Source organism: Alternaria atra, assembly GCF_907166805.1.
Source record: "Alternaria atra isolate CS162 genome assembly, contig: 22, whole genome shotgun sequence".
NCBI classification, from domain to species: domain Eukaryota; kingdom Fungi; phylum Ascomycota; class Dothideomycetes; order Pleosporales; family Pleosporaceae; genus Alternaria; species Alternaria atra.
In genome coordinates this window covers 496919-524485 of record NW_025091320.1, presented here as the reverse complement: position 1 = coordinate 524485, position 27567 = coordinate 496919, and the positions used below count along the sequence as shown (strand labels likewise).

Here is a 27567-nt window from a genome sequence, read left to right as displayed (position 1 = left end):
GCCGGTATAGCCGTTGTGATATGGGGTTAAGCGTTACTGCAGTCTAGAATTTGTGGTCAACTTCCAAATCCACGATGCCTAAACCAGAACCACAACTTCCCCTCGGCAGCTCTTCGACATTGCAAGGTTTTGCCGAGAGCTTTTCGTTTCACAATTCGCCAGAGTCATTCATCACGTCACGCATCCTCGCCTTCCAGAAAGAACACCCAGAAGCCATAGAGAATAGAGCAGTAGTTCGAGCGAAAGTGCTTAATCGCAACGTCGCCATAGTCTCTTCACATGCGCAGATTCATCAAGTTCTTGCCCAGGATGCAGCAGGGTACGAAGCCGGTGGCGCGTACGCTAAGCTGATGGCGCCATTCTTTCCATCACCGAACCTGTTGCTGATGGATGGCGACAAACATGCCTCTATGCGCCAGACATGGAAGACGAGAATGGAGAATTTGAGAGCGGTGCTACATCCTCTAGTATCTCGGCAGGCTGACCGACACTTCTCTGAACCGTCCGCATCAGAGATAGATATGTACGAGTCTTTGAAGAGACTTTCATGGAAGATACTACTCGGAGCGTTCCTGGACCTCGACAGCAATGACGGCTTATTCGACACAATGGAGAGTTTGCAGGAAGACCTGCTTCGAGGCCAGTTCTCGCTGTTCCCGGTAACTGTCAACGCAGGCTTCTGGCATTCGCCTCGCAAGAAGGGTAAAGAGGCGAACAAAAGGCTACAAGGCAGAATTTCGCGTCATCTGGAAGAAAACAAGAGTGCGTGTCCTTTCGCTACCGCGAACAAAGGCGAGTTGGAGGATGTAGCAAAGCACTCGGTCCTTTTCACGAGCAGTCTCGCAGTTAAAGCGCTGGCTTCCCTCTTAACAGCTTTCCTATTGAACCTATTTTTGTACCAAACGAACGGTGGTCAGTCACTAGCAGAGGTTCTGGCTACTGAAGATGATCCTAAAAGGCTTTCGCTACGCCTGAGAGCCATACTGATGGAAACGGAGCGGCTTAGCCCGCCCATTGTGGGCGTCATGAGACAGTCTATGAGAGATAATATTATCTCGTCACCTGAAGAGCAGGCAGACATAAAAATACCAAAGGAATGGGACTGTTGGCTCTACTTCGTGGGCGGTGGCCGCGATCAGACAGCTTATGGGCCGACTTGGGACGTGTTTGACGCGAATCGATATCTTGACAAGGATATGCCGCCAGGTGTAGCCTTCGGGGCGGGTCCAAAGACATGTTTAGGTCGCGACATGATCCGCGAGATTGCTCTAGCTGTGGCGGAGACATTCGTACGCCTCAATATCAGCATACATGGCAATGTTGCATCGCGTGGGGTACGCGGTTGGCTGGGGTGGGAACGAAACGATTCGGTGAGAGAAGAAGATTGGGCTAGGGACATGAAGCAGTTGCCCACACAAAGGCCGTCGGAACCTATTATGATTCGGGTGTTGCGTAATTCCTTCTCGAGATGATCTCAATGTAGTCGGCGCTTGGTGTTCCTCTTCACTATGTTGACAGCCAATATGGTCCACCAGAGGCCATTTAACCCAACCAGCATAGCAGTCCCGATTTGACATCGCTTCCTCAGCATTGTATACGCCTTCCATGGACCTAGACCATGGTGATGGCCATACTTTGTCAAGATCCAAACAACAACACCGAACCTTGAAGCAGCGAATGTACTTAAAAACGCTACATCCAGAATGATATTCTCCGATCCTGTCCGCTGCCGGTTCCACCATCGTGCATGCATTAACGGCGTACTACTATTCATTAGTAAAAACGCAGTGATTACCCACATTCCTTTTTCCTTGCCAGCTGCAATGTACGCTTGCAGCACGAGGAATGCGGATGAAAGTAGCACGTGATGGACGAAAGCGACAGGTGATTCTCGAGCCACAACGCCCAAAGCAGCGCGTAATGGCGTGTGACTCTTCTTGCGATATGCGTGAACCATCACGTAGGTATCATATAGGAGATACGCCGTCTCCCATGCGGTCAGCGCGTTAGCCAGACGGTTTTGACCATTGATTGTGGGATTGCGCGAGTCGTCTGGGTGCTGCTCCCTATCGCTCGCGTTGCGGGTGGATGTGCTCCGCGACGGAAGTATCGGCCATGATGCGTACCGTAACAACAGTAATGCTACGATGGAAGTCGTTGTGGCATGCGCTGTTGAGAAAGCCTTGTTCAGACTGACGGGGTCTGATGGCATTTTACAAGTCTGGCTAACGGTTGGGTTGAAGCGGAGTTCGATTTGTCAATCGAGGAGGAGCATAATGCGAATAGGGCTTTCGGTAGGGGACAAAGTGCCACGGTAATGAGTTCGGTGGCTCATTGAGGACACTCCTCGGCTGACAGACACTTCTGGTCCGTGCAGCATGCACGTCATCGGTCATGTCAACCCAACCACCTTGTGACTTGACATCACGTTAACTACCATTAAGAAAGAATCAATACATGGCGGTCGCAAGAATGTCGGGTACACTATACATCCTATATAATGCCGATGCATCTATCATGGGTAAGCTAAGATATGGCTATCGAAAGATTTGCCATTCTACTGAGGATAACCCAGCTTGTGCAGCCTGTACGCTTCTCTCATCAATTTTACCCTTTCGATGATACGAAAATGCTGATTCCGGCAGGCGATATCACTCACGGGGGGTTGTCGTTAAATGAGACGCCGGCTTGGCTGGAAGCAAAGAAGGTAATCGAAGCTGAGTCTGGATATCAAATCGTCCAGTGGCACCGAGACGAGCTTTCTGAAGAGGTTTGTGAACCATGAAAGTCGTTGCGTTGTAGAGTTTACACACTGAATATGTGTAGTTGAAGAAGTTTGTCGAATCGAATGCCATCCGCTACCCGACCATCGTATCGAGAGGGGCTGGCGGTAATCTGTCTGAGGTGATGACCAACTCAGAACTTGCAGCGTGCAAAGGAGATGCACAAAGCGTCATCTCGAGGTTGCGTGAGAAAGGCATCGTACAGCAGAAGGCACCTTCTTCTTCTTCTTCTTTGTAGCTTCTTTTCTTCAATCCCGACTGTCTATCCGAGCGCTTCCACCAGCCACTTTGTTCTTTGGGCAATACCTAAGCATACTAGTAGAGCCATCGTCCAAGAGAGCTGTTGTAGGTAGCTAGGGTATATGAGCATGGCCGTAAAGAAAGCAGCGCTTTCTGTGCCTTCAATGAGTGCTGGTCGCATCGCGACGCTGGTCAACTCTTTTATTCTGCTCATATTGTCGCCCTTACCGCTACCTTTGCGCTTCTCCAAAATGGCGCCTATGTAGAACAAGACAAAGTTGTTGACATGGAATGAGGCTTCCAGGATAGCCACTGACAGCCAGATGCTCTTCGCACTGCGGTCCTCGTTATGCGCTAGAGCGCAGCAGATAGGAATGGCTGAATAGACGATGAAATCGCCTAAAAGGTCGAAGAAGCCACCAAGATCTGAAGACTGGTTGCGTTTTCGGGCGACAGCTCCATCGAGACAATCCAGTGTTCTGTTCAGTGCCCAAAACGTGGTACTCATCAGATTGTTGTTGGAAGCGGCGTAGAGGCAGGAAAGAGCTCCAGAGACAAAGGCCAGAATCGTGATACCGAGCGGCGAAAGAGCGCGAGGGACAAGGGGCGTAACGGAATCGAATAGTGTGTCCTTGATCGGTCGAAGCTGTATGTCTAGCATGGCTGCGATATGTGCCAATTCGAAGTAGAATGATAATGATTGTTCATGCGAAAAATCAGAGCCCCGTCGGAACTATTCCGTTTCAAGTTCCGATGACGTCAAGAGTGAATGTCCAGCGAACGCTTACCGAAGGCAATCACCAGAAGATTTACAAACACGATGGAGCTCTTCATTGTTCGAAACTACCACAAGCCATGGCCTCAATGTATCGAACCGCCCTAGGAACTCTGTTCTTGTCTGCTGTCGCTTTCCCAGCCGTGTACCAGCCTCTCCTCACGCCTTTGTGGCAATGGCTGATACAGAACCCACTGTACCGTCTTTCGACCTTCGAGACAATTTGGACCGTCTTTCTATATGCAGTGATCGAAGTTTCGATGACAGTCGTCTTCATGCGAAACCCGCGATGGAGGTTTGCAGTGCAGGCGAAGAAACACCAGGGAGATGCGGTGAAGAAACCACACGGCATGCGACGACCTTCCCGGCGATGGGGCGAGGCTGTTACATACATGACGCCGCTACTACTTATGGACCTGACCATGATCAAGAAATTCGCTGACGTGCCGCTCACGGCGATGCTTGAGTCGGGCAACTATCACGCTGCAGCCGCTGCAATCGCTGCGAACAACTCCACGTCAACGTATAGCAGTACCTTTCTTGTGCCGACACTGCACAACATGACGATGTCTTCGCCGCTGCAAACACAACGAGCTCTACCAGAGCTCCCTCCTTCGAGTCGACGAGCCGCCCTCGAGCTTGCCGCGAGCTTCTTCCTCTACGATGCCCTCTTCTTCCTCTTCCACTTCTCGCTCCACGTTATACCCGTAGTCAAGCAGTGGCACGCTCCGCATCATCGACACGCCGAGATACACCCCCAAATCACGAACCAGCTGCACATCTTCGAGCGTCTGGGCTTGGTGCTGCTGGCCAACTTCAGCTTAAATATAATCAAGAGCCATGTCTTCACACGGACGTTATTTGTGCCTATATTCGTCTGGCTGCTAGTCGAGCTGCATTCGGGACTCGACCTACCATGGGGGTACGAGAAGATACTACCCAACGGTTGGGGTGGTGGTGCGCGGAAGCACAGTCTTCATCATGCACGAGGCGGTGGGGGCTACGAGCCATACTTTACTTGGTGGGATATTCTTCTGGACCGAGTGGGACATAGTCCAAAAGAACATGTCGAATGATTGCGCACGAACCCTGCCAGATCTTTTCGCACCGCATACCACGTACAGCCGAAGTGGACGGACTCATATTGCTTCTGCACAGCCAGCGAGTCGCACCAGGCGCACACGAATAGCACGGGCCCAGCTTTGCTACACAACTTTACGATCTCAATGGTTTAGAGTGTGGCAATTGGCGTATTGTGCCTCCGCGGAAGCGGGAAATTTCCAGGGCCGCTAAACATCAGGCGCCAGCCCCTATTGAACGCCACAACCGTCAAAGAACTGGATTCATGATAGCTTGTACAACTTCGCGAAAGTCTTATATTTAAAAGGCTTTCTCAATAGGTCAATGGTAGGCATCGCTCTTCGTCGTTCATTTTACCCACAAAGTCACTCGTTTTGATCTGCGTGCTTCATCAGTAACTACATTCGTTCAAACTTGCATACCCTCGAATTTACCACCATGGCCTCAAAATTCATTCTCGCCTCCTTCATCAGTCTAGTTGCTGCGCAAAAAGGCTCAACAACAACTGTCTCTATTCCTTGGGTTGGCATGGACTATGAAAATCTATCAGTCTTCACCGACATGTTCGCCTCCGTTGTTACGGCGAACCCCACCGCTACCACTCTTGCGCTCGCCTGCGCTCCTTCTATGGACTGTGGTCTCTTCCCTGCCGAGACACTCGTCTTCGGTCCTTCAACTTACAACCTCTACATGGGAGACCCAAGCCCAGAGTCCGACTTTACCGCTACTATGGACTGTGTGGTTGCTAAGAGCGCGGTGTGCAAGGAATCCGCTGGTGGTACCGAGGCCAACTTTCCTGGCAGCAGCACAACGACGTATGATGCGGAGGAGGTGGCTACATATGGCATAGTGATTACGGCCGGTGCGGACAAATTTAACGTACAGGCGGAAACTACTACCACCGAGGCTGCAGCGTCCTCTGCTACGACGAAGACCGTGCACAGCATGTCTGGATCTATGGCGCAATCTAGCGCAAGCACTGGCGTTGCAGTGGGCTCTGGAAGTGTGAGCCCAACTGGAAGCGCAGCTGTTGTGGAGTCTACTGGTGCTGCGAATGCTAATGCTGTTGTTGGTGGTGGGCTCCTGAGCGTTGCTGCTGGTGTAATCGGTGGATTGCTGTTGTAAAACTTATATTTGGTTTGCTCAAGACGACGCTGGAGGGAAGCTTCCAGTGAAGGTGTATGCATCAAGAGGCAATTAAGATGAAACGCTCTCTTTCATCAGAACATCTTGACTGTGTTTAACGAATTTGATATGATCTCAGATTACAGTTTGAGCTCTCGCAGCGAATCTTCAAACTTGATCTTTGTTTCTTTTGTATTGGCCTCAGGTTCAGTGCGCCCCCAACCTATGAGATACTGCGGATAGTGGACGAATGAATCCACAACTACCAATTCTACAAGAGGCCGACTGCTTCATGTACCCACAGCGCGACCAAAGCATTCTGCCCTGATTTCCGAGACAATGTTACTCCGTGCCCGAACGCGAAACATGAAGGGATACTCCAATCGGGCAGCTGGACGACTGGCTCACACTCTTTAGCTGAAACATCGTAATACATCCTTTTGAATCCATGGTGTACGTCGTGAGGAGGATGGGTAAAACGTTTTGGGAGCGTTGTCCGATAGGCACCAGGTTCACGTTGTCCACTATCTTTGACTCAATCTATCACTTTTGCTCGGTCCGGGACAGCACCAGTCTTTACAGCATTTTAAAAGATCTGCTCCGAACATTTCAGGCCGCTCGTAGTATCCGTCATCGAAGGATGGAAGACAGTGTCCATAAAGCTGGCCTCACTTACTGGAGACCATGCCCACAGATTCATAGACGTCGAAGCTTGTATCTTTGGCATTGACATGTCCCTACCTGGCCTGGAGAAGCATGCTCTTATATTTCGTCTAGATCATATACGTCTCTTGGGGTCTCTTTGTCCTCACCATCAATAAACCATACAGCTCTTTCGACGATCACTACTTCCGATTGGCTTCATCATCTGGATTTCGATATACAGACACTCACTATTCGATGTCATATGCCCTAAACAGATTTAACGAATTTTGCAAAAGACCTCACACGCCTATACGTCTCTTCTAGCTGCTTCTCGAAGCATCGGGGTAGTTCGTCTCAAGAGTGGAGTGAAGGATGACCCCATCGAATGTGAGTGAACCACTGGACTTCTGGACGATCTAGAGTTTGAAGCACTAAGCTACGTTTAGAGCGTGACTATAAAGTGTTACGAAGTTCACGTCAACAAAGAGCCTTTTCTCCTCGCGCACAATCTCTCGGATCGGCAACGCAGTTTCCAATGAGCAAGACAGGCTGGTGAACAAGTTCCAAAACCACTTGCATACAAAAAGTACAAATCAAGAGCTATATACCATCTTGCGCCACGAATGGTGGCAGCGCGTGTGGGTCATCCGGGAAGCAGTTGTTAGCAAGAACCTTATTGTGCAGAGGGTTGCGTACAGCACTATGTGGCAAGAACTCAGCCGGTTCATTTTTTCATCGGCTATCATGTATTACCCACAAGCGAGCGCTTTTGCTTCCGCCGTGCGAGTGCTACACGCCAGTCTGCTACGCTTCGCTCGGATAAGATATACAATCTGATGAATTTGCTACAGACTGAACAACATTCACTGCTGGAGCCTGACTACAGTAGGGCTCCCGAGACAGTCTTCATACATTTCACTGTCTCTTGTTTGCGTCACTACGGGAACCTAAGAGTACTCAGACTCGCAGCTGGAGGCGAGCTTCCCGATGCAAGTTGGTGTCGTGGCTACAGCCTGAATATAAGCGGAGTGGAAGAGAGCCTGCCACTCCACGGATTGCCCAGAAGACGACGACCCCGCAGTGCCCCAGGAAATTCTTCCCTGGGATATGATGTGAGCTTTGAATACGGTATCTTATCTGTTTTGAGTATGGCTATGAAGGAGATCATACAGTTTGCCGGGGTCTATTTACCTGGAGATACGCTACATACCGTAAATTGGTCGATTTTGTTGGCGGAGGGAGTCCGGAATAGAAAGGAGCTTTCAGTCACACTATTGTCGCAGACTGTCTGATCAGGCCCGGAAATCAGGATACTCCACCGGCTGAAGCCGCATGGATTGAGCAACACCGTAAATCTGTGGACCGAGCATGCATAAATCGGCAGCTATTTACCACACGCTTAGGAAAATTCGGCACTGGGCCACGAAAGCTCAAGCGCAGTGAAAACGTAGCCATATTTCTGGGCGGCAATACACCGCTTGTTTTGCGAAGACACTCTCCAGGAAAGAAGCGTGGGTGTATCAGCGAGTTGTGTGTTCCGGGAGATGCTTACAAACTTATTGGTGAAGCTCATGTCGATGGCATGATGTACTACGAAGGAAACGCGGAGGAACGCATCAAGAATGGGGAGGTGAAGCTGCTACCCTTTCGTATGTCGTGATCCCAGAGCCGAATATATACACTAAACAATGTCATCGTGCCGAAAGACGATATGTTGACGTCCAGGTTTGAAGAGAGACAGGAGAAGCAGCAGGCGCCACACACACTAGGCCCAAAGCTACCTAGGTATCATCGCGCCCCTCCCCACGTGATTACGACAAGCAGGAACCTACTTCACCCCAACATGACATCCCGTCTGCAAACCACAACATGATTTTCTTCACGATACGTCTCGTTTGTACGAGGAAGAACGTAGTTACATGATCTAGCAGGCCCACGTGGCGAAGCGCAACCACAAAACTGCTAGTCCGGAAGCCCAAGACGACCGAGAGCCTAGTTCAACAAGTAACACATAGGTCTCACACGAATAGCTCGAAAGTCACAACTGAAGTGCGGAAATCGTATGAACCTGTCTTAAGCCTCAAGATGTTGAACGTCCCTTCATTGTATCGGAGACCAACCACGCCCCCAAATTCCAACCCCACAATGTCCCCAACTCCAGCACCAAACTCCAACCCAAAGCAAGCTCCAAACCATACCATCATAACCCTCAAATCCGGCACCATAGCGCACACATGGACACCCGATACCCCACCCATCGCAACCATAGTCCTCCAGCATGGCTACGCTGAATACGCATCCCGGTACCTGCATTCGCACCATAACCTCATCACACACTTCCTCGCCGCCGGATACTCCGTCTATGCCATGGATATCTGGGGCCACGGTTCTTCCCCCGGTACCGTTCGCGCAGTAGCGCATGTGGGCAAGGCAGTGAACGATCACCTTGAACTACGCGACCACGCCGTGAAGCTGGGCAAACCGGTGATACTATTTGGACATTCACTCGGCGGCCTCATCACTGCCGGGAGTGTGACACAGAATGCAAATCATATCAAGGGTGTGATTCTCACCGGTCCCGCATTTCCGGGTCCTTTTCCCTATGCAGCCAGAGTAGCAGTAGGCGTAGCAGCGCGCACGATGCCAACGGTTTCTATACCGGGTCGCCACGTCGATATCTCAGGTCTTACGCGATGTCGACCTGAGATTGAAAAATACTTCTCTGATCCGCTTTTCTCGAAAAAGACGATTTGTTTCTTGACTGCTGCTACGGCTGTGGATGTTACGGATGCTGTTATGGGGAGCTTGGAGCAGTGGACTGTACCGACGATGGTGTTGCATGGTGATGCGGATACGTATTGTGACTGGAGGGGTAGTGAGGGGTTTGTGGAGAGGATAAGGAGTGAGGATAAGGAGTTTGGTGTTTATCCAGGGGGAAGGCATGAGTTGTTGCATGATGAGTGCGGGGATGAAGTTTTGGAGAAGGTGTTGAGGTGGACGAAGGGACATATTTAGTGTGGAAGATAATGTTGGATGCTCGCTGTCTGTATATGATGGAATGTTCTCAGTATCCCGAATGCCGCCTGACGCAGTACCGTCTTGAGCCTAGTAATACAAGTATATGCGAACCAGATGAGAAGTTATACAAGATGCCGATATACGTGCCTGTTGCCTGTAATCATGGTGAACAGACGCCGTAATCATGTGGTGAGTCCGCTCCGGTGGGAAAGGAGACGAAATCATGTTACTACTGGGTGGATGTTGCGCTACGTGGCTGACTCTTGCGGAGTCCTTTCAGAAGATGACCTCTTGATATATCTAGACAGTGCTTCCACTGCTAAACACCTTTCCAAAAGCATCTCCCTCCTCCATACTCAGCCCCTCATCTAGGATGTCATGCGCCATATTGACGACCTCGTCCTCAATTCCCGCTTCTAGCACCAACCCCTCACTGAAAGCCAAGCGCGTGAGTGCAACGAGGTATGCATGCTGTCCACCCAGTGTGTTCACCAACTTGCTTTTGATATCAAAGTTTGCATTCGTCGTAGCGACGTGGTAAATCAGTTTCATTGTCGCATTAATAGAATCAACTTTCCGGTCTTGAGTCGGGGAGATGGGATGCCGATAGAGACTCGTGACACAGTGATCGAGGTACTTGATCAGTCGGCCTACACAGAGACGATTCTGGGCTAGACGGCCGGAACCGTATTCTAAAACGGAGAATTGCGTCAGTACTGAGATGACAAGCAGGCGGAGTTCCCAGAGATCTGCTTCGGAGACTGCTGTGGTCGTGCTGGGAGATGCCGCAGGGTCGGGGACGGGCTTGGGTATCTCGGTGAAGAGATTGGTGAGGCGGTTGATGAGGGCGTCTTCATTGTTTGCTTGGTTGTCTTGAGGGGAGTCTGCAGTCGTTATGGGGCCTACTGAGGTAGGACGTGCCGAAGTACCGAGTATGCGCAACATGAGCGTAATTTGCGCCTGTGGCTGCTCTTTGACCAGGAGCATAATGGCGAAAGTCGAGGGTATCGCCTGCCACAGGCGTACTATTGCGCTGGAGTCTACCGAAGACACGCAGCTGCTTGCGATGAGGTAAAGCAATTCAAGACAATCCTCAACATCAATGTGAGACGCAATCTCTCGCTGTTTCTGGGAGTAGAGGTCGGCAACAGCCTTCTCACCTCCTTTGGCTGCTTTCGAGATGGGGTCCGCTACGAGATCAACAAAAGCAATGATGAGCGGCACGACGCGCTCAGTAACCTTGACCGCAGTTTCGATCGGTTCACATGCCAGAATGAAGTGAAGCGCATCGAGTATCAACGAAATTGGAGCATAGTACTTCTCAGTCTGACACCGTTTCCATAGGTCAAGGAAGATATGACATATCTGGAGCGCTAGTTCGTGCACATTAGCCGTGTTTAGCTTTGCTAGTCCATCATATACGATCGAAGATAGCTTTTTAGATGGCTGAGACGGAAATGCATGGAGTGTGAGTGCTTCGAGTATGCGATCTGTGCCATTCGAGGATGGATGTGAGAGCAGGCGGTGTAGAAGGGTGAATCGTCGATCGTCACGTCGAAAGTGCTCGAGCAGTGCAGCGTCTAGCATAGGTCCTGTGACTGGTGCTGGCTCTTCTTCTCTTGGCCGACTTCGTGGTTCGCTCAGCTGTAGCGCAGGCAGTGGTATGGGGCTTTGGTCGATGGCCTGTCGTTTCCTCTTGCCGGCCTGCTTGGGTGTCGCTGTCTTCTGCCTTTCACGATGTTTCGATGGCGACGCCATAATGACATCGTCATCATCGAAGCCATCGCCCAAAGGGCCCTTTGTCTTCTGCCCCCTCTTGGGCGTGCCTGCTGGACTGATGACAGGGGGACCCGACTTTGGTCTTGATGGCATGATTTTTCCAGGCCGTCGCACCATGCCAGTCTCTCTTGCCTCATGCTGGTTGAACATGTTGTCTGTCTGCACCGACTCTTTCTCCCGCCGCAGCTTCTCCATCTCTGCACGCAGTTTGGCCAGCTCAGTGTTGTGCGACTGCTGCTGGTCGGCCAGCTGGCGCTCGTGTTTGCGACTTTCGGCATCGTAGCGTCTTCGAAGGGTATCAGCTTCGCCCGACTTTGTCTGTAGCTTCCCTTTCAGCTCATCGGCTTCCCTTCTCTCACGCGCCTTGTCTTGCTCTAACTGCGATGATTAGCGGGACCTCTAGCATGGGAAGAAGCGGGTATCGCACCTTCTTGATGCGTTGGAGCAGCGCGTTCGGATCGGCCTGCGATCTACGTGGCTGCTCTTCCACTTCCATGGAGCCATCATATGTCTGCTCGTCGCCGTTTTGGTCGTAGTTGTTGTTGTAAGCGTATTCGTAGTCCTGCTGAGGCTGTGTGTACTGAGGCGCCTGATGCGTTACCCATGGCGAAGCGCGCGGCGGACCAGACGCATCGTCGAGATTGACTACCTCGTCACCGTCTTCAAGGCCGTAGTCGGACTCTAGGTCGGGGCCGGGCTGGTGTTGTGTCGCCCTGATGGCGCTTGCCTCGAGGTGCTCGAGGGCGTTGGCAGGAAGGTCGTCGAGGTCATTGTCGGAGAAGTCGTCAAAGTCATCGTCAGCCATTGTCGGTCCATTTGCCAGTTGATGTCCGCGTGTGCATGTCCCAAAACGGTCGCAATGCGGGGCGCGACGCGTTGTTTAGTCTGGTGTTGGACCGGGAAATTCACATGCAGGGTGTCGCTAAGCGCAGCAGCGCCATGACGTCTGCCCGTTGTTACTTGTCCGCAATTTCGCAACCTGCCGCCCAGTCAGTCAGTCTTACTAGTAGCTTGCCGCCAACACTGCTACTCTTCACCCCACCCCGCCTTCCCTCACTCTATACACCTTTTACTCCCTCGCGCCTTCCCGTCGGTCCCCCTCCGGCTGCCCCTATACAGCCCTCCGATACCCGGCGCAACCGGCGTCTCCCTCCGCACACGATGGCGCGTCCGAGAAAGGACGTCAAGTTCAACCACCAGGTCCGCAGTGCCAGCAATGGAAGAGCCCGGAGACCCTCGCAGAGCATGTCCGAGTTCAGCGACCCGGGGAGTCCCACCATCAAGGAAGAGACGACCCCTCCAGTATGTTTGCATTTCTCTGCCTACATGTCCACCAACTGACCGCGCCAGTCCGCTGAACAACCCCCCCAAAGCGAGTACGAGAAGAAAAAGGCCAACTTCATAACGCGCACAGTATGGACTCTGGTCATGATTTCAGGTTTCTTCTGGGCCCTCGGTGCCGGCCACCTCTTCATAATCATCATCGTCACGGCGGTCCAGGTCATATCCTTTAAGGAGGTCATCGCAATCGCAAATGTCCCCAGCAAGGCCCGCAGCCTGCGCTTCACCAAGTCGCTGAACTGGTACTTCCTGGGAACCGCCATGTACTTTCTCTACGGCGAGAGTGTTATATACTACTTCAAGCATGTCCTGATGGTCGACCGTCTGCTACTTCCCCTGGCTACTCACCATAGGTTCATCTCTTTTATGCTGTACATTATCGGTATGTACTTGGTCCCTATAGTTAGGGGTTGAACTAATTTCTCCAGGCTTCGTTTTCTTCGTCGCCTCGCTACAAAAGGGCCACTACAAGTTCCAGTTCACCCAATTCGCCTGGACGCACATGGCTCTCTTCCTCATCGTCGGACAGGCACACTTTGTCATCAACAACATTTTTGAAGGATTCATTTGGTTCATTCTTCCCGTCTCCATGGTCATTACCAACGACATCTTTGCCTACCTTTGCGGTATCACCTTTGGAAGGACACCCCTCATCCAGATCTCGCCCAAGAAGACTTGGGAGGGCTTCCTCGGCGCCTGGTTCTTCACCGTCCTCTGGGGTATCCTTGTTACCCACTTTGCGGCGCAGTACAAGTACTTCATCTGCCCCGTCAACGACCTGGGTGCAAACATCTGGTCGGGCCTCGAGTGCCGACCAAACCCAGTCTTCATCGCGCGCGATTACTCAGTTCCCTTCCTTCCTGAGGGTCTCCCAGTTCCTCGCACCTTCAGCATCATGCCAGTACAATTCCACGTCATTATGCTCGGAACCTTTGCGTCTCTTATCGCACCTTTTGGTGGCTTCTTCGCTTCCGGTCTCAAGCGCACGTTCAAGATCAAGGACTTTGGTGACTCTATCCCCGGTCACGGCGGAATGACGGACCGCATGGACTGTCAGTTTATCATGGGCTCTATCGCTTTCTTTTACTACTCGAGTTTCATTGCCATTCATCACACCACAGTCGGTGGAGTGATTGAAGCAGCCGTTACCGGACTTACCTACGAGGAGCAAATGGATGTCGTGAAGATTTTGAGCAAGCACTTGGTGAATCAGGACGTAATATCACCAAAGGTATGTGATAACTTTCTTCCGATACGATCATGCACTGACTGCTACAGGTACTGGAACTTCTTTCAGAGCAAATTGTGAGGCGATGAGCAGATGGTTGTGAAGATTTCAACAATTTTGGTACAATAGGGATAGGAAGAAACGTTACGCTGGATGCTGTTTCGACATAATAGGATACGGGGAGGGGCATCGGCTATGCATGAGGCGGGATGGTATTTGGGCGTATATACCCTTTTGCGATTAGGCACGGGATTTGAAAAGCACTTGGCGAGTGCATGTGTGTATGTAATAATAAACTATGCTCCTACCCATATTTCCTGTGCGATGGTAGTGGCCCTACATGACGTAGAATTCGTGCATGCGCCGAACCGAGGCGCACGGATGCTGCATCTCACGCTCTGCGCATGGAGACTTTAGCATTGCACATCGTCAACGCCAATGCCACCACGCCCATTCGTCAACGACGGGCTATGGCGGTGCCTTTGTCCTAGCTTCCAGCCAAATGCGGTAGCAATACAATCCATCCCCAGAGGAGCGACTAGATTGCCACAGCGCAATGCAACCCGAAAAGATGCCACTGCCCACTGCGGCCGTCAATTGCGTACCTACAACAGCTCCAAGGCCCCCTTCGCCGCAAACGACTCCTTCTTCTCACAGCCCGGAACTTCTGCAATTGGCTTCCGGCCCTTTGGAGAGAAGCCACGCTCCTCGCGTGATCAACGTCCACGAGGTAAGGTTGCACTCTCGCAGCTGCCGACCTACATCCTTTACGAACATGCGCGCGATGAGGGCGCAAAAGGAAACTGGGAGGAAGTTATGAACATCTGCAGAGTTTTGCTCAAAGACCGGGGAGAGCAGCCAAACAAGGAAATGTACGCAGCGATACTGCATAGCTTCGTCGACTCAAAGAACGGCACGGCAGGAAAGGTGCGCAAAGTGCTCGAAGAAATGGGCTTTTGGAACAAAACGGATGAAGCCCTCCTCGGACGACCGAAAATCGAGCTGGACGCGTGGGGCTGTGAATGCGTGCTCGAAGTGCTTGCAGTCCATCCCGATTTCATTCTTCGCAACGAAATACTCGAATACATGAAGTCACGGTGGTTCATGCTATCGGATCGTGCACGGAATTTCGTCATAGCTGGAATGCTACGTGAGCGGCATTTCGAACAGGCACTGGAGTCGCTGGATGACATGGTCCGGAACAAAGCACGCGTCGAAGGCTGGCTGTTTGACAAGGCTATTTGGATGCTGCTGGAGTTTGGGGAAGTTGAGGAAGCTTTTTACGTGCTACGTCTCAAGGAAAGTGCAAAAAGTAAGAGTAATGGGACAGGTGCTGTGGAGCTCAGTAATGCTCTATGGGGAGCATTACTGGATGCCGCAGCGCATAAGCAGCTTGTAAGTGGGACACCTGTCATATGTTTTTCTCCAAGACACGGTACTAATACTGCAGAAGCTCGAGGAGACATTCCTCGTATGGACAACGCAAGTTCAGCCAGGCTACCTCAAACCAGGAACTGGGGCCTGTCTATCCGTACTTACTCTCGCCTCACGACACGGAGACATCCAGCTCGCTACCGATGTCTTTCGCATTTTGACGGAGCGAGGCACAACCTTCACCACGCACCACTACGAACTGCTTATATCCACATATCTCAACGCCAACAAGCTCCAAGAAGCTCTGTCCGTGATTCTCATCATGGTGGATGCCAACTTGAGGATCAACACTGGGACCTGCGATCCTCTCTACTGGCATTTGTCGGCAGAAAAACCAGACGAGGATAGTCGACCCATGCAAGCTTTCAGGCACTTGCAGGACTTTGAGACTGCGGGCCGCAAGGTACCCACCGCTGCCGTCAACGCTTGCATCCAAGCCAGCATCGCGTGCAAGCGGCTAGACGAAGCCATCGAGATTTATAAAGCTCTACATACCGTATCCCACGCTGGTCCTAGCACAAACACCTTCAATATCCTATTCCGAGGTTGCCATCTGGAAGGGCGAAAGGAGCTTGCTATGTTCTTTGCGAACGAGATGGTCAAGCTAGGTCTCAGACCCGACCGCATCACATATGATCGTCTGATCCTGGTCTGCCTTACAGCTGGTGACCTGGAAGACGCCATGTTATATTATGAAGAGATGACGTCTACAGGTGCGACAGCTGGTAGAAAGGGCCCTTTGAAGCCTAGAAGGAAGACTTGGGAGACTCTGATTCACAAGTGCGTCCAGAAAGGCGACGAGAGGGCAGTCGCACTATTGAAGGATTACAAAGATAGTGTGGAAGAACCGCGAAGGGCTGTGGAGAAGGCAGTAGTCGATCGCTTCGAGTATGGCATCATACGAAACGATGCGACGGATATCGGACGAGAACCGACCGAGAACACAGCATCCGGTGCTGTGGAAGATCAACATGTCAAGTCAACGTCGGGAAATAGTATAACCCCAGATGCTGGCGCTGACACGGAACTGTCGGAGAAACGAAGTGGGGAAAGTTCTTAAGAAAGAAGTTCGAGTGCGAATACGGAGACGGAGATGCATAGAGCCGATGATCCTGACGGGCTTGCACAGCTTATGAAGGCTAGTAAGTGCGCCGAACGGTACTAGAATCGGAACCATCCCGCGAGGCTATCAGATAGTGGCATCCGATGCGCTCTGGCCAAGAATAATGAGCTATACTATCATCTCGCTCAGAGTCTTATCTCGACGCATGCGCAGGTACATCACATCAACTCACCAGAGGTTTCTCATCAACTTTTAGCCGACCCCACGGTGTGGAGCAATCAGGCAGATTCCCTGATTACACTTGTCGTTTCATCATCAAATCTGGGCCGCGTGCTACCCACATTGAGCAATTTGCACCTCTCGCGCGAGCTGCCATCTTCCGATGTTACGGAGCGCGCACGGCGATGGTGGGGATAGAACAGCTACCGAGGCTGGTGCCTTGACCAATCACAACCTACGCGAATCAAGGTTTTTAAGCTAACTAGTGCCTTCTTGGAAAAGCTTAACTCCTACCAAATCCTGCCGCAGAGCCTCTCGTACAATCTGGCCCACATCAAGCCTCAACCGTCATGATAGCGCTGCGACATGGCGAAGGATTTTACTCCTCAGCCGCTGGTCTCGAGGCGAGCGACGCCGAACTATAGCCGCGGACGCGCCCTGTTTTCTTGGTCAAATGCGAGTCAATTCCCGCAAGCTCGGACTCCACACCGGTCAACACCTGACGCCGTTTGTGGAGGTTTGCTGGGTTGCGGTGTATGGGGTCAGTGCTAGAATGAAGTATCTGGCGCGCTGCTACACTGTATCTCCGGTGGTTAACCCCAAGGTGGAGATGTTCAGTGCTCAATACTGCACTGACTGGAGTGTCTCCATGATAGTGCCCACATTGCAGGATATTGTGGGGAGGGGACTGGAGTACAAGTACTGAGCTGCTGTCCTGCCCGTCTCTTTCTGTAGTCGCTCTTCTCCCCTTCCTCCGTCTCATTTCCCTCTGTCAATCTTCACCATGGGACTCAGCGGCAAAACCCTCCAGACGGCGCAGCTGTTGCTCGTCGTCCTGCCAGCCTTTGTGCTGTTCGGATACAACCAGTCTGGTGTTGGTGGTCTTCTGTCACTCCGTGACTGGAATGATCACTTCCCGGAGATCAACACCATCGATACTCACGGTGCGGAAAAGAGTAGCAACTCAACCAAGCAGGGTGCCGTTGTCGCTAGTTTCACCATCGGTGCTCTCTTCGGTGCTCTATCTTGCTCATGGGTCGGCGACATCCTCGGACGACGAAAGCTCATCTTCGGTGCCGCCTTTCTGACTCTGGTCGGCGAGATCCTGCAATGCACTAGCTTCCAGCTTGCGCAATTCGTTGTCGGTCGTCTCATCCTGGGATGGGGGGTTGGAGCTCTCAGTGCTACCGTCCCTGTTTGGCAATCCGAGTGCTCATCGTCTGCCAACCGTGGTAAGCACGTTGTGCTTGATGGCTGCTTCATCTCTCTCGGTTACCTGCTCGAAGCATGGATCAACCTCGGTTTCTTCGAACAGGACAACCTGCCTCTACAATGGCGCATTCCCCTCGCCATACCCACTGTCATCTCGATCATTCCCATGCTCGCCGTGTTCAGCATCCCCGAATCACCTCGCTGGCTGGTCGCCAAGGGACGCGTTGAAGAGGCTCGCGTCAGTCTGTCGAGTTTCAAGGGCTTGGAGTTGCACGATCCCGAGATTACGACTGAGATCAGCGGCATCGAGCTCGCCCTCGAAGAAACCGGCCGCAGCGCAGCGAAGATGAGCGATATCTTTACTATGGGCAAGGACAAGCTGTTCTACCGCTTCTCGCTGTGTATCTTCCTCCAGTTCCTGCAGCAGATGTGCGGTAGCAACCTCATCTCCACCTACTCGACTGTAAGTTTTACTTTTCCCTGAGCTTCGGAGAGCAAACCCTAATTATACCCAACAGATTATTTTCCAACAAGGTCTCGGTCTCGACTCCGAAACCTCGCGTATCCTCTCCGGCGGTGCCTTGACCTGGAAGTTCCTCTCCTGCTTCGTCGCCTTCTTCACCATCGACCGCTTCGGTCGCCGCAAGCTTTTCATGTTCAGCGGAGCAGGCATGGCATCCTGCATGTTGGCCCTAGCCGTAGCATCCAGCTTCCCCACGTCGAACAAGTCCGCACAGATTGCCAGCGCCCTCTTCGTGTTCCTGTTCAACTTCTTCATCCCGATTGGTTTCCTGGGTGCCAACTTCTTGTACTGCACGGAAGTTGCGCCGACGAGGCTTCGTGTGCCTATGGCGGGTATTTCCACTGCTGTAAGTTCAACTTACCTCGCATTTTCCTGTAAACGAAAAGTTACTAATAAGTTTGAATAGAACCACTGGCTCTGGAACTTCGTCGTCAACATGGTAACACCCGTCGCCATCGAAACAATCGGCTGGCAATACTACCTCGTCTTCCTCATCATCTCCGCTATCATCCTGCCCATTGTTTACTTCGGATACCCCGAGACCATGGGTCGCAGTTTGGAGGAGCTGGAGATGATGTTCACAGAGGGCAAGAGTATTCGCCATATCGTCAAGATGAGCCGTGAGCCTTTTACTAGCGGGCTTATGACTGACCATGTGCTTGAGAAGGTTGGCAAGGATGAGGAGGAGTATGCGAACTAAGCACTGCGTACGTCGAAGAAGAGCAAAAGCATACTGCTGTATAAATGGAGTGTGTAGGTCATCCCGAATAAAGGCGATGCTATGAATATATGAAATGACTCTATGAATGAGCTTGAGCTTTACTTGTTTAACGATTCTGCTGCTTCCGTGAAGAAGGTGTATCGAGGATGTGGTCGCCAAATACTCGCGAGGTTACAAAGCAGGCATCACAACCGGCCCAAAGGACGAGATAGGCGTGGAAATGGATTCTCATGCTGTCGAGGCTTTGTTCTGGCATGTTATGATTAGAACTTCCCCTGTTCGAAAGCATCCCATCGTCTTTCGGAATCATTTTGAGTCGCAAAAGCTATGAGCGACCTGTTGTCGCTAGCTTTCGTTCCAACGAAGAAAAATGCGCGCCATAAGACTGGTGGTATCGCAATACCTCCGAGATCGACCATGCAGTTTGGAGCTAATCTTAGACATCGTCGTGGCCTACAGTGGTGGCCTGACGTCTCCCCAAGCTATAAGCATCGTAGTCAATATGCTACTTGAATCAAGCACTAAAGGCAGCAGAACTATGTTGTTCTTCTTCGTCTGACGTCATGGGATCTGCAAAGCAGGGTTGCAATGCTAGTCCGCACTCAGCCACCCCGCCTTCCCATCGCCACCGAGGCACTGCAATAGGTTGACCAGCACGACAATTTACCTGTTTGACAATGTCTCTAATATTGCGGCTGCATGCCCGGCTCTATTGAGTGGAATGAGAACCATGGTTGCCCATATCCGAGCCTTTGACTGTAAGCTAGCCACAGCTGGGGGCTATGCGTGTCACTTCTCGTATCCAGTGTCTAAGCCATGTGATGCGGGTTAGTTGGAGGCCCTGAAGCAGATCATAGGGATGAGTTGTTTTCGCGATAGCTTCGAGCTGGACCTTTAAAGATGCGTCGCGCTATGGTTTGAAGGTGTTGTTACAGCCTACGAGACACACATCAAGGTCATCAACCCCTTCACATAGACACATACCACACACAATCCTCAATCCATCACAATTCACAGCCATGAAGGACGGAAAATCTAAAGCAGACGACACGAGCACCGCGGCAACCAAGTCAGAAGAAACACTCCCAAGCTACAACAAGGAAGAAGAGGACGGCCCCCCAACATACACATCCGTCGCCCGCGCCTTAACCACCCTCTCAGAAGGCCCCCTCGACGAAACAATCCCTGTTCCCATGATCTCCCGTACAGTCGCCAACTCCATTCACAACTACAATCCCTTCTCCCGCAAACAAGGCGAAGTAAAACAATCCATCGTTATCCGGCAGATGAAGCGGTCACAGTACCTTGCGCACTACGTCAAAGACGCAGAGGGTAATTTTGTGGGTACGGGGGCGCCAGCACCGGATGCTGGGTTGGTTTTCGTGCCTGGGAAGAGTAGTAGTGAGGATTTGCTTAAACAGGCTAATGAGGTGGCATTGGGTGTGCAGAGGAGGAGGGGGAAGGGGATTGGGAAGTTCGGCATGCCGCAGGATGATAATAGTGACGCGATGATGGGGGCCCCGGCGATGGGTGGAGCATGAGGTTATGATACATGACTTGGATACGTTCGTAAATTGACTTTGCAGTCCTTTTATAAGGTTGACATTGCTCACATGCAATGAAAGACGTGTGAACTCTTCTTAAACAACCCCTCAAGAAGGAGGAATTGGTAGCCAGCGGTGTTTCAAGGACTGACAGCTAACCGTCATCCGACGTCTAATAATACCCTTTGTCGTCCCATGGACTCCTCCTCTTAGCCCACTCTTCAATCGGCGTAAGTTCCACACCCAACTCTTTCACAAGAGACTTCATATCAACGTTGAACGGCTCGTCTTCCGCCTCATTGTAATACGTATACGCCTTAAACATCTGACTGACAATCGTGTCTGTATCGAGACCCCGCCCCTGCATCGTCTTACCAATCTTGTCGCAAAAATCGGCAACAGTCTGGTTCTCGTATTCTAGCTGCTTGTCCCAGGCTTTCGACAACTTTCCAGTTAGCTGGGACAACACGACGGTCTCAGGACCGCCGATAGGGATGTCGCGGCCAGCGAACTCAGGGTGGTTCATCGCGGCCATCATGATCTGAGCGACGTCGTGGTGACAGATCCACGACACGCGAAGGTCGGGTTTGTGACAGTAGACAACGGTGTTGCGGTCGCGGATGGGAGGTAGAGCCCAGCCTTCGAGCAGGTTGTCGAGATAGACTACCGGCTCGATGCTGATTGTTGGTACAGACTCTCGCAATAACCTCCTTATCTCTCTTCGGTCTTCCTGGGCTACAATGCCTTGGGATTCTTTTGACACTGGCATACTCGTGTTGAACAGCATCAACGGAACTTTAGCGTTCTTCGCGGCTTCCCCAATGTGTTTGGCTGCGGTAATGATGGGTCCGGACTGGTTGAATGATGTAGACGGGAGGTTGAGAAAGACCCTGTCCGCCCCTTGGAGCACTTTTGCGATGGCCTCTCGGTCGGTAAAGTCTGCGGCAAAGGTTTCCACGGGCTTTTCGTTGATCACAACGGGTTTGGGGTTGCGGCTCACGGCGACGACGGAGTGACCTGCTCGGGCGAGGACATCGACTTGATGACGTCCTTGAACCCCTGATGCACCAAAGACAACTACGCGCATTGTAGCGGTACTACTTCTGATGACGTTTGGATTGTTGAGGTTTGGATGAATATCGGAGCTGGTATAGTTGCGACCCTGCTGTCGTAGGTTCTTTCAGCTACCATGTTTGGTTATGAATGCGGAGTTTCAAGGGTCGGGTAGCCGTTCGCGAGGCCGAGATGGAGCGCGGGAAACCTTACCCGCAACGGTCGCTTAGATGTCGGGATGCATGACGCCTGTTGGACCGTATCAGTGTTTTGAACACTGCCGGAATTGACTGGTTCAATCGTTGTTAGACAACCGTACCGATAATTCGCTTCATGGGGTTCATCGGAGGTCGGAGTGGGGGTCAAATTCGGAATCCCAGGGGATCAATCTCGCTCTCATCCACGTCAGTCACCCTGTCTGCTAGGAAGTCATGACCTTATCAGACGTCGATTCCGCCTACTATTTGAGTAAGTTAATTTCGATATCGAAATGGTATATGCTCCGGATGGCAGAATTTCGATATCCTGCCACCCTTGCGTGATGATCGATTGATCGACTCGATACAACGACGCGATCAGGACGTCAGTTGATAATATCGTGACGAGGACGGCGGATCCAAGCCCGGATGGGAGTATAAATGCAGAACATCGGGACTTTCTCATTGGTTCACGTATGTTCCAGAAATCTTCTTCGTCTTTGATGCAGGGAAGTCGCGGTGATAGATGTGTGCCAAAAGACACGGTGGACGCCTCAATACCAGTACCGTCAAATTCGATGGTAGCACCATATGACAACACGAAATGAACAACGGAATGTAGTACGCGAAGTGTAGACACAGAGATATAAAACATACAACATTCATATCGCGCATAGTCAGCGCTCGTAAAGCCGGAAATAAGCATAAGACAAGAGGAATTCCACATACTAGTGGAAATCAAGGAGACCAAGGCCTCTGAATATGTGTTGTAGTTGTGTAAAGGGGATGAAGTTCGATACGAATACCTTTGTTATTGCTTCTTGGTAGAGGCTAGGCCTACGCCATCAACATATCGCATAGCTCCCAACAAAGATGTATCTGGTTTAAATATTTGTAGAGCGATATACGGGAAGCAAGCGAACCAAGGTCCCAGTAGAGATCAGGGATAGAGCTAGACCGTAAGGGTCTCCATTATGCTTAGTAACGTGACGTACTTCAAGCGACGCTTTCCAAGTTCGGTAGAATGTCGAGAAGTCAACGTCTACCTTCTAACTGCTCTATTGCGATGTTGATGACAGCATGTGTCAGATCAACCGATGTGGCAGGGTTGGGAAGCTGTAGTCAACGTTGACTTCGGTGTTATGACCTTGGAAGTTCGGAAGACCCAAGCCCGGTAGGCGCGGGGATGGTCATTATGGCTTGTTATATCTACTCTGTGGATCGTTGGCACCAGGAGATGCGATGCAGTTAGGATACCTGGTCTACAGGCAGAAACCTCATATGTATCTCCATGGATCTGCAAACGATCGACTGGCGCCGCAAGGAGTCTAATCTTAGCCCCAGAATGATGAGCTTGCTGGAGGCAGTAAAACTGTGTGTTCTGATTGGACCGGAAGCTTATTACCGAACATATGCCTTTTGAGCTCTGTGACTGAGTGAAAATTGGTCGGCAATGTGACTACTTTGTGGGGCTCAGAGCTGACATGAGCAAAGGGTCAACGGAGGCAATCTGCAGCCGCGCGATTCGGCATTTTGGCTGTTATTAACAGCTATGACTCGTGGTTGGCGAGGGCTTTTCTCTCTTAGAGCTGATGATGCCTTGCTTCACATCTTCCTTGTTCGACACGCCCTGGCGCTAGCATGGTGTTTGACAAGTGGACGGAAGGCTTGACCGAGAGGATTCACCAAGCAGAATGACGTTGAGGTGGAGATGGACAGTACAACACCAAACCGGCCAAACGTACGCCGAGCTACGAGAGCTAAACTGCCGATATGACACGCTTGCATCCGCGGAGAGATATTCTCAAGACAGCGTCGGTATCTTTCTTCTGGGGATTGAGTTTGCGCCAATCTTAGTACGACGGATGCGCAAAAGCAACGAGCTCGCAAGCGCATCGGATTTGCAATTGGAATGTTGTCTTGTGAGTAGTGCTTGTGTTGAATTGTAGGATGCAGGACCTTCTCTTGTTTATCGCTTGCGACTGTGCAAGTCAGTTCCGAGGGATAAGTACGGGAGCAGCTGGTGCCGGGAGCGGCATAGTTGGCGACTATGGTAGCATTAGCGGCGGCACGTGGTTCAACGTCGAACACATCTCCAAGACGACTAGTGCAGAATGCTGAACCGTACCTGATGCGACTGATGCTGCTCTTGAACTGGTTGAGTACCTCTGAACAAATACACCGACGTCGTGCCGTTAGCTAGTCATCTCCGCTGTAACGCCAGCGTGCCGTTCCTACCGCCGCCCTCGACGCGACTGCCATCAACCCGTGGACAAGTCTTCCTAGCGACCGCAGCAATTTGAGAAGTACCTTCCTTGCGAAATGCGCATCTCTTCGCTGCACCCTGTACTGCGACTATGATCTTATTGGTCCCGGCAAACTCCGCCGCATAGCTATCCCAATTGGCATGTCGCGTCGATCCTGTACGGGCATGTTTTCCGCACCGTCATGGCCTTCGTTGACAGACTAAAGCACACAGTAGGCTCGCGTTCCGGTACCACGCGTTCGACCCAAGACCCTGGTCGAGACTGCCCCGCTCGGTATCATAACTTTGGAAGTGGGTATGATGTCCACGGTTGTAGCAGCCGCCAACCGTGGATGAACCGTGACTCTCTCTCCCTTCCCATGACAAATTTGCAACCCAAATCATCTCACAATCATCTCGTCCAGTTTCAGTGATCCTCGCCTGTCTAGAAAGGCGAATATTCATCGGTACGTTGTGTTATCTTGCTAAGTCTGCGAGAACGTGGTAGCGAACCACTCTGAATCTCAAAACTTCACAAGCACAAAATTTCTCAGCATGAGCTTAGTACTCATACCGTCTACTCAAAACCATCCCTATCTGCCGGACGGGCATCCTACTATGGTGCCAGGACAACTAGGATACCCGGTGTATCTTCCACATCAACCACAGCCGGGCCAAACACCAGAGCCCGCCGGTCACGATCCTTACGGGCTCACGTCGCATCTCAACGCTTCGATCCCACAACATGGAGGATACCAGTGCATGAAAGATTACACGCCTCCCATCCACCAGTCTTCGAACTCACAGGCGTTCGGTGCGAGCGCAGACATCAACGCAGACTTGACATCGACTGCAAACGCCTACCCGATCGCAGAGTGCAGCTCAACATTCACGCCTTCTAATCGATCCACAAATTCACTCACTCCACCGACTATCTCTCCTTCGCAAACACAGTTTGATGCCATCGATGCGCCCCATTTCTGCGAGGCTTCTGCTGTTGAAGGACGGCACGACAGTCTATACCCTAGGGAAGAAGCTGCTTCTCAAACGACATATACACCATCAATAAAACGGAGACCCAGATCTCAGTACGCTGAACCAGGCTCAGCGCGCGCCATATATTTGGAAAAGAATCGCAAAGCTGCTAGCAAATGTCGGACTAAACAGAAAATGGAGCAAGAAGTCCTGGTTGAGAAATCCAGGGAGACTGAGCGTAAAAACCGTCTGTTGAAAGCGGAACTGAGTCTGTTAGAGAACGAGCGGCGGCAGTGGTTAGAACTTGTCCAACAACATATGAGCTGTCCAGATCAACGGATAGCCATTTATCTGCAGCGACGAGCAGACAGATTGGGTTCAAGACCACCACCACCAGGCCCTTCATGGTAGGATTAGGAGGGCGAAGTCGCGTACTTGGAGCTCTTACTCGATGCGGAGCATGTTTCCTTTCTCCAAAAATAATATACGCCCTCGGCGTCAAGGCGGCCAAACATCGGAGCTCCACCATGCAGCTCCAAATTTCGTGCAGCATGATTCGCATTGCGGCTATAGAAACCTCTCAGGAACCTACGTCATACCCGCATGGGTGAAATTTAATTACTGTTGTCCACGAGTCGTGAAGGTACGCCGATTGTCCAGGTCAGCCCTCATCGCGCTCATTAGTCACAGAGCCGAGCACTTTTTGACAAAGGAGTAGAGACTGGGATCGCTAAAGAATATGGACTCCATTCGATACTTTTGTTTGAAGCTTGGGGGCTGGCAAGAGTGTAACTGCATTGTTTCTTTTGCAAGCGACTAGACGGCACGCTATGACGGAGCCTGTAGGACCCACCATCGTGTGTTTTGTACTCGGCCTGTAGATGAGCTGTCAAAAATTTCTTTCCTCACTACTCCAAGGTCAGTTGTTCCCACCGCTTGATGTGATTCGACTAGATGCACTTGCCATGGTGAAGTCGAAGGCTTGATAGGCTGTCGCCTGTCTGAGCAGTGCTTTGGATTCGACGACTGCATTGCAATGATCTACTTTTATTTAAGCGACAAGGCTTTTTCCACGTCTCATCCACTTCCAGAATGGTTGGCCAAAAGCGCCTGCAAAGTGAGTGACCTTTCGATCGGCGGTTCTCTCGGCCAGAGGCGCTCCAGTAACACGCTCATTCTCACTGCCAAATATCAAAGAAGTTGCTGACGATGCTTGTTCAACCTTGGGAAGGAACCCAACCACCAGTGCGTACCCCACTCTGAGCTTCCCGATTTTCCAGCATGTTCTCCTCATCTGCGCCAGTAGTTTCATCGGGGGAGATTTGGAGCTCCATAGGCGAGCCGCTTCGTAGTCTCTTCTGGTGCGCATCCGTGACCTGACTTGGATGGACCCAGTTGAACTCTACCATGACGAAGAACATGAGCATGGCATCGAAGACGTATAGGTATACCTCGTGACTGAGCAGGTATCCTGCATTCCCTCCAATGTACTCCACCACGCGGAAGATGCTTCGAACCATGATGAGAGCGCTGGCGATGTATAGATTGAACAGGTGGCGCTTCCAAGGCATCTCAGACAGAATGGACCGGGACACCGTGGATGAGGTGTGTACGACTGCGTGAGATTTCTGAGATTTGAACAGCGACGACAAGCTGTAGCGTTTCTTTAGAGGAAGATCTCTGACCAGGCGGTAGTGAAAAACTCCGGCTACGACGATGAAGAGACCGAAGAAGATCAGTTGGACAAAAAGACCGCCAATGATGATTTGCTCGCCAGTGTGCAAAGAGTCTAGAGTACCCATCGCTTGGATACCGCCGCCTACACCGGCCATTAGCTCTAGACACTACAACAGTATCGTGGTAGATATATACCTGAGCCTTGCAACATGAAGCTGAATACATCTCCTGCGACAAAAATCTTCGTGAGCCACTTTTTTCGCACTAATGAATACCGCTCTCCATCCACTAGCAGGATGATTCGACCCAGTATGATGTAGATGGAAGCCGCAAACAGTGCCGGAGCAAGTAGGATGAGCAGCGACTGCATGATGAATGGGCCGAGTGCCCAAACATCGTCGTGTGATAGGAAACGCCCAATGAAACCTATGACCTCAACTGTATCGTCGTGTCAGCGATACCTTGGTGAAAATAGGTTGTTATCCAGTCTTACATAGGCCGCCAACCACAAGTGGTGTGAAATACCATGTCCTCTTCTTGATGAGCTGGAATATGTGCGCAATTGTCGTGAGGCCGAATAGAACCACAAATATGATCGCTGCTACTTGTGAGGGGATGTATCGGTATAGAACGTATGCGGTCGGGTCGTCGAGTGCTGGCCGGCTTGCATTGTCGGACATGTTTGGTTGA

At 51.4% G+C, this 27567-nt stretch overlaps 13 protein-coding genes across 13 annotated transcripts; 9 read left to right on the top strand and 4 right to left on the bottom strand.

Moving 5' to 3' along the window:
• Nucleotides 1-74: 74 nt before the first annotated feature.
• Nucleotides 75-1472, top strand: ALTATR162_LOCUS2929 (uncharacterized protein; the record flags this gene model as incomplete). The annotated part of the gene is made up of 1 exon (XM_043310535.1): nucleotides 75-1472. One exon carries the CDS (start codon nucleotides 75-77, stop codon nucleotides 1470-1472), a length of 1398 nt encoding a protein of 465 aa, XP_043166470.1.
• A 1157-nt stretch (nucleotides 1473-2629) lies between these two features.
• ALTATR162_LOCUS2928 (uncharacterized protein) lies at nucleotides 2630-3021 on the top strand (the record flags this gene model as incomplete). The annotated part of the gene is made up of 2 exons (XM_043310534.1): nucleotides 2630-2770; nucleotides 2827-3021. 2 exons carry the CDS (start codon nucleotides 2630-2632, stop codon nucleotides 3019-3021), a joined length of 336 nt encoding a protein of 111 aa, XP_043166469.1.
• A 24-nt stretch (nucleotides 3022-3045) lies between these two features.
• Nucleotides 3046-3684, bottom strand: ALTATR162_LOCUS2927 (uncharacterized protein; the record flags this gene model as incomplete). Its single annotated transcript, XM_043310533.1, has 1 exon — nucleotides 3046-3684. One exon carries the CDS (start codon nucleotides 3682-3684, stop codon nucleotides 3046-3048), a length of 639 nt encoding a protein of 212 aa, XP_043166468.1.
• Nucleotides 3685-3878: 194 nt separating this feature from the next.
• ALTATR162_LOCUS2926 (uncharacterized protein) lies at nucleotides 3879-4874 on the top strand (the record flags this gene model as incomplete). The annotated part of the gene is made up of 1 exon (XM_043310532.1): nucleotides 3879-4874. One exon carries the CDS (start codon nucleotides 3879-3881, stop codon nucleotides 4872-4874), a length of 996 nt encoding a protein of 331 aa, XP_043166467.1.
• A 442-nt stretch (nucleotides 4875-5316) lies between these two features.
• ALTATR162_LOCUS2925 (uncharacterized protein) lies at nucleotides 5317-6003 on the top strand (the record flags this gene model as incomplete). Its single annotated transcript, XM_043310531.1, has 1 exon — nucleotides 5317-6003. One exon carries the CDS (start codon nucleotides 5317-5319, stop codon nucleotides 6001-6003), a length of 687 nt encoding a protein of 228 aa, XP_043166466.1.
• A 2790-nt stretch (nucleotides 6004-8793) lies between these two features.
• Nucleotides 8794-9663, top strand: ALTATR162_LOCUS2924 (uncharacterized protein; the record flags this gene model as incomplete). The annotated part of the gene is made up of 1 exon (XM_043310530.1): nucleotides 8794-9663. The coding sequence occupies one exon, from the start codon at nucleotides 8794-8796 to the stop codon at nucleotides 9661-9663; it is 870 nt and encodes a 289-aa protein (XP_043166465.1).
• A 303-nt stretch (nucleotides 9664-9966) lies between these two features.
• On the bottom strand, nucleotides 9967-12250 carry ALTATR162_LOCUS2923 (uncharacterized protein; the record flags this gene model as incomplete). Its single annotated transcript, XM_043310529.1, has 2 exons — nucleotides 9967-11823; nucleotides 11873-12250. 2 exons carry the CDS (start codon nucleotides 12248-12250, stop codon nucleotides 9967-9969), a joined length of 2235 nt encoding a protein of 744 aa, XP_043166464.1.
• Nucleotides 12251-12606: 356 nt separating this feature from the next.
• On the top strand, nucleotides 12607-16508 carry ALTATR162_LOCUS2922 (uncharacterized protein; the record flags this gene model as incomplete). The annotated part of the gene is made up of 5 exons (XM_043310528.1): nucleotides 12607-12747; nucleotides 12796-13168; nucleotides 13215-14017; nucleotides 14567-15409; nucleotides 15468-16508. 5 exons carry the CDS (start codon nucleotides 12607-12609, stop codon nucleotides 16506-16508), a joined length of 3201 nt encoding a protein of 1066 aa, XP_043166463.1.
• A 1006-nt stretch (nucleotides 16509-17514) lies between these two features.
• ALTATR162_LOCUS2921 (uncharacterized protein) lies at nucleotides 17515-19165 on the top strand (the record flags this gene model as incomplete). Its single annotated transcript, XM_043310527.1, has 3 exons — nucleotides 17515-18405; nucleotides 18461-18811; nucleotides 18872-19165. 3 exons carry the CDS (start codon nucleotides 17515-17517, stop codon nucleotides 19163-19165), a joined length of 1536 nt encoding a protein of 511 aa, XP_043166462.1.
• Nucleotides 19166-20205: 1040 nt separating this feature from the next.
• On the top strand, nucleotides 20206-20727 carry ALTATR162_LOCUS2920 (uncharacterized protein; the record flags this gene model as incomplete). The annotated part of the gene is made up of 1 exon (XM_043310526.1): nucleotides 20206-20727. The coding sequence occupies one exon, from the start codon at nucleotides 20206-20208 to the stop codon at nucleotides 20725-20727; it is 522 nt and encodes a 173-aa protein (XP_043166461.1).
• Nucleotides 20728-20902: 175 nt separating this feature from the next.
• On the bottom strand, nucleotides 20903-21817 carry ALTATR162_LOCUS2919 (uncharacterized protein; the record flags this gene model as incomplete). Its single annotated transcript, XM_043310525.1, has 1 exon — nucleotides 20903-21817. One exon carries the CDS (start codon nucleotides 21815-21817, stop codon nucleotides 20903-20905), a length of 915 nt encoding a protein of 304 aa, XP_043166460.1.
• A 2963-nt stretch (nucleotides 21818-24780) lies between these two features.
• ALTATR162_LOCUS2918 (uncharacterized protein) lies at nucleotides 24781-25907 on the top strand (the record flags this gene model as incomplete). Its single annotated transcript, XM_043310524.1, has 3 exons — nucleotides 24781-25607; nucleotides 25836-25843; nucleotides 25891-25907. The coding sequence occupies 3 exons, from the start codon at nucleotides 24781-24783 to the stop codon at nucleotides 25905-25907; spliced, it is 852 nt and encodes a 283-aa protein (XP_043166459.1).
• A 510-nt stretch (nucleotides 25908-26417) lies between these two features.
• Nucleotides 26418-27557, bottom strand: ALTATR162_LOCUS2917 (uncharacterized protein; the record flags this gene model as incomplete). The annotated part of the gene is made up of 3 exons (XM_043310523.1): nucleotides 26418-27019; nucleotides 27073-27315; nucleotides 27371-27557. The coding sequence occupies 3 exons, from the start codon at nucleotides 27555-27557 to the stop codon at nucleotides 26418-26420; spliced, it is 1032 nt and encodes a 343-aa protein (XP_043166458.1).
• Between the last annotated feature and the right edge of the window lie 10 nt (nucleotides 27558-27567).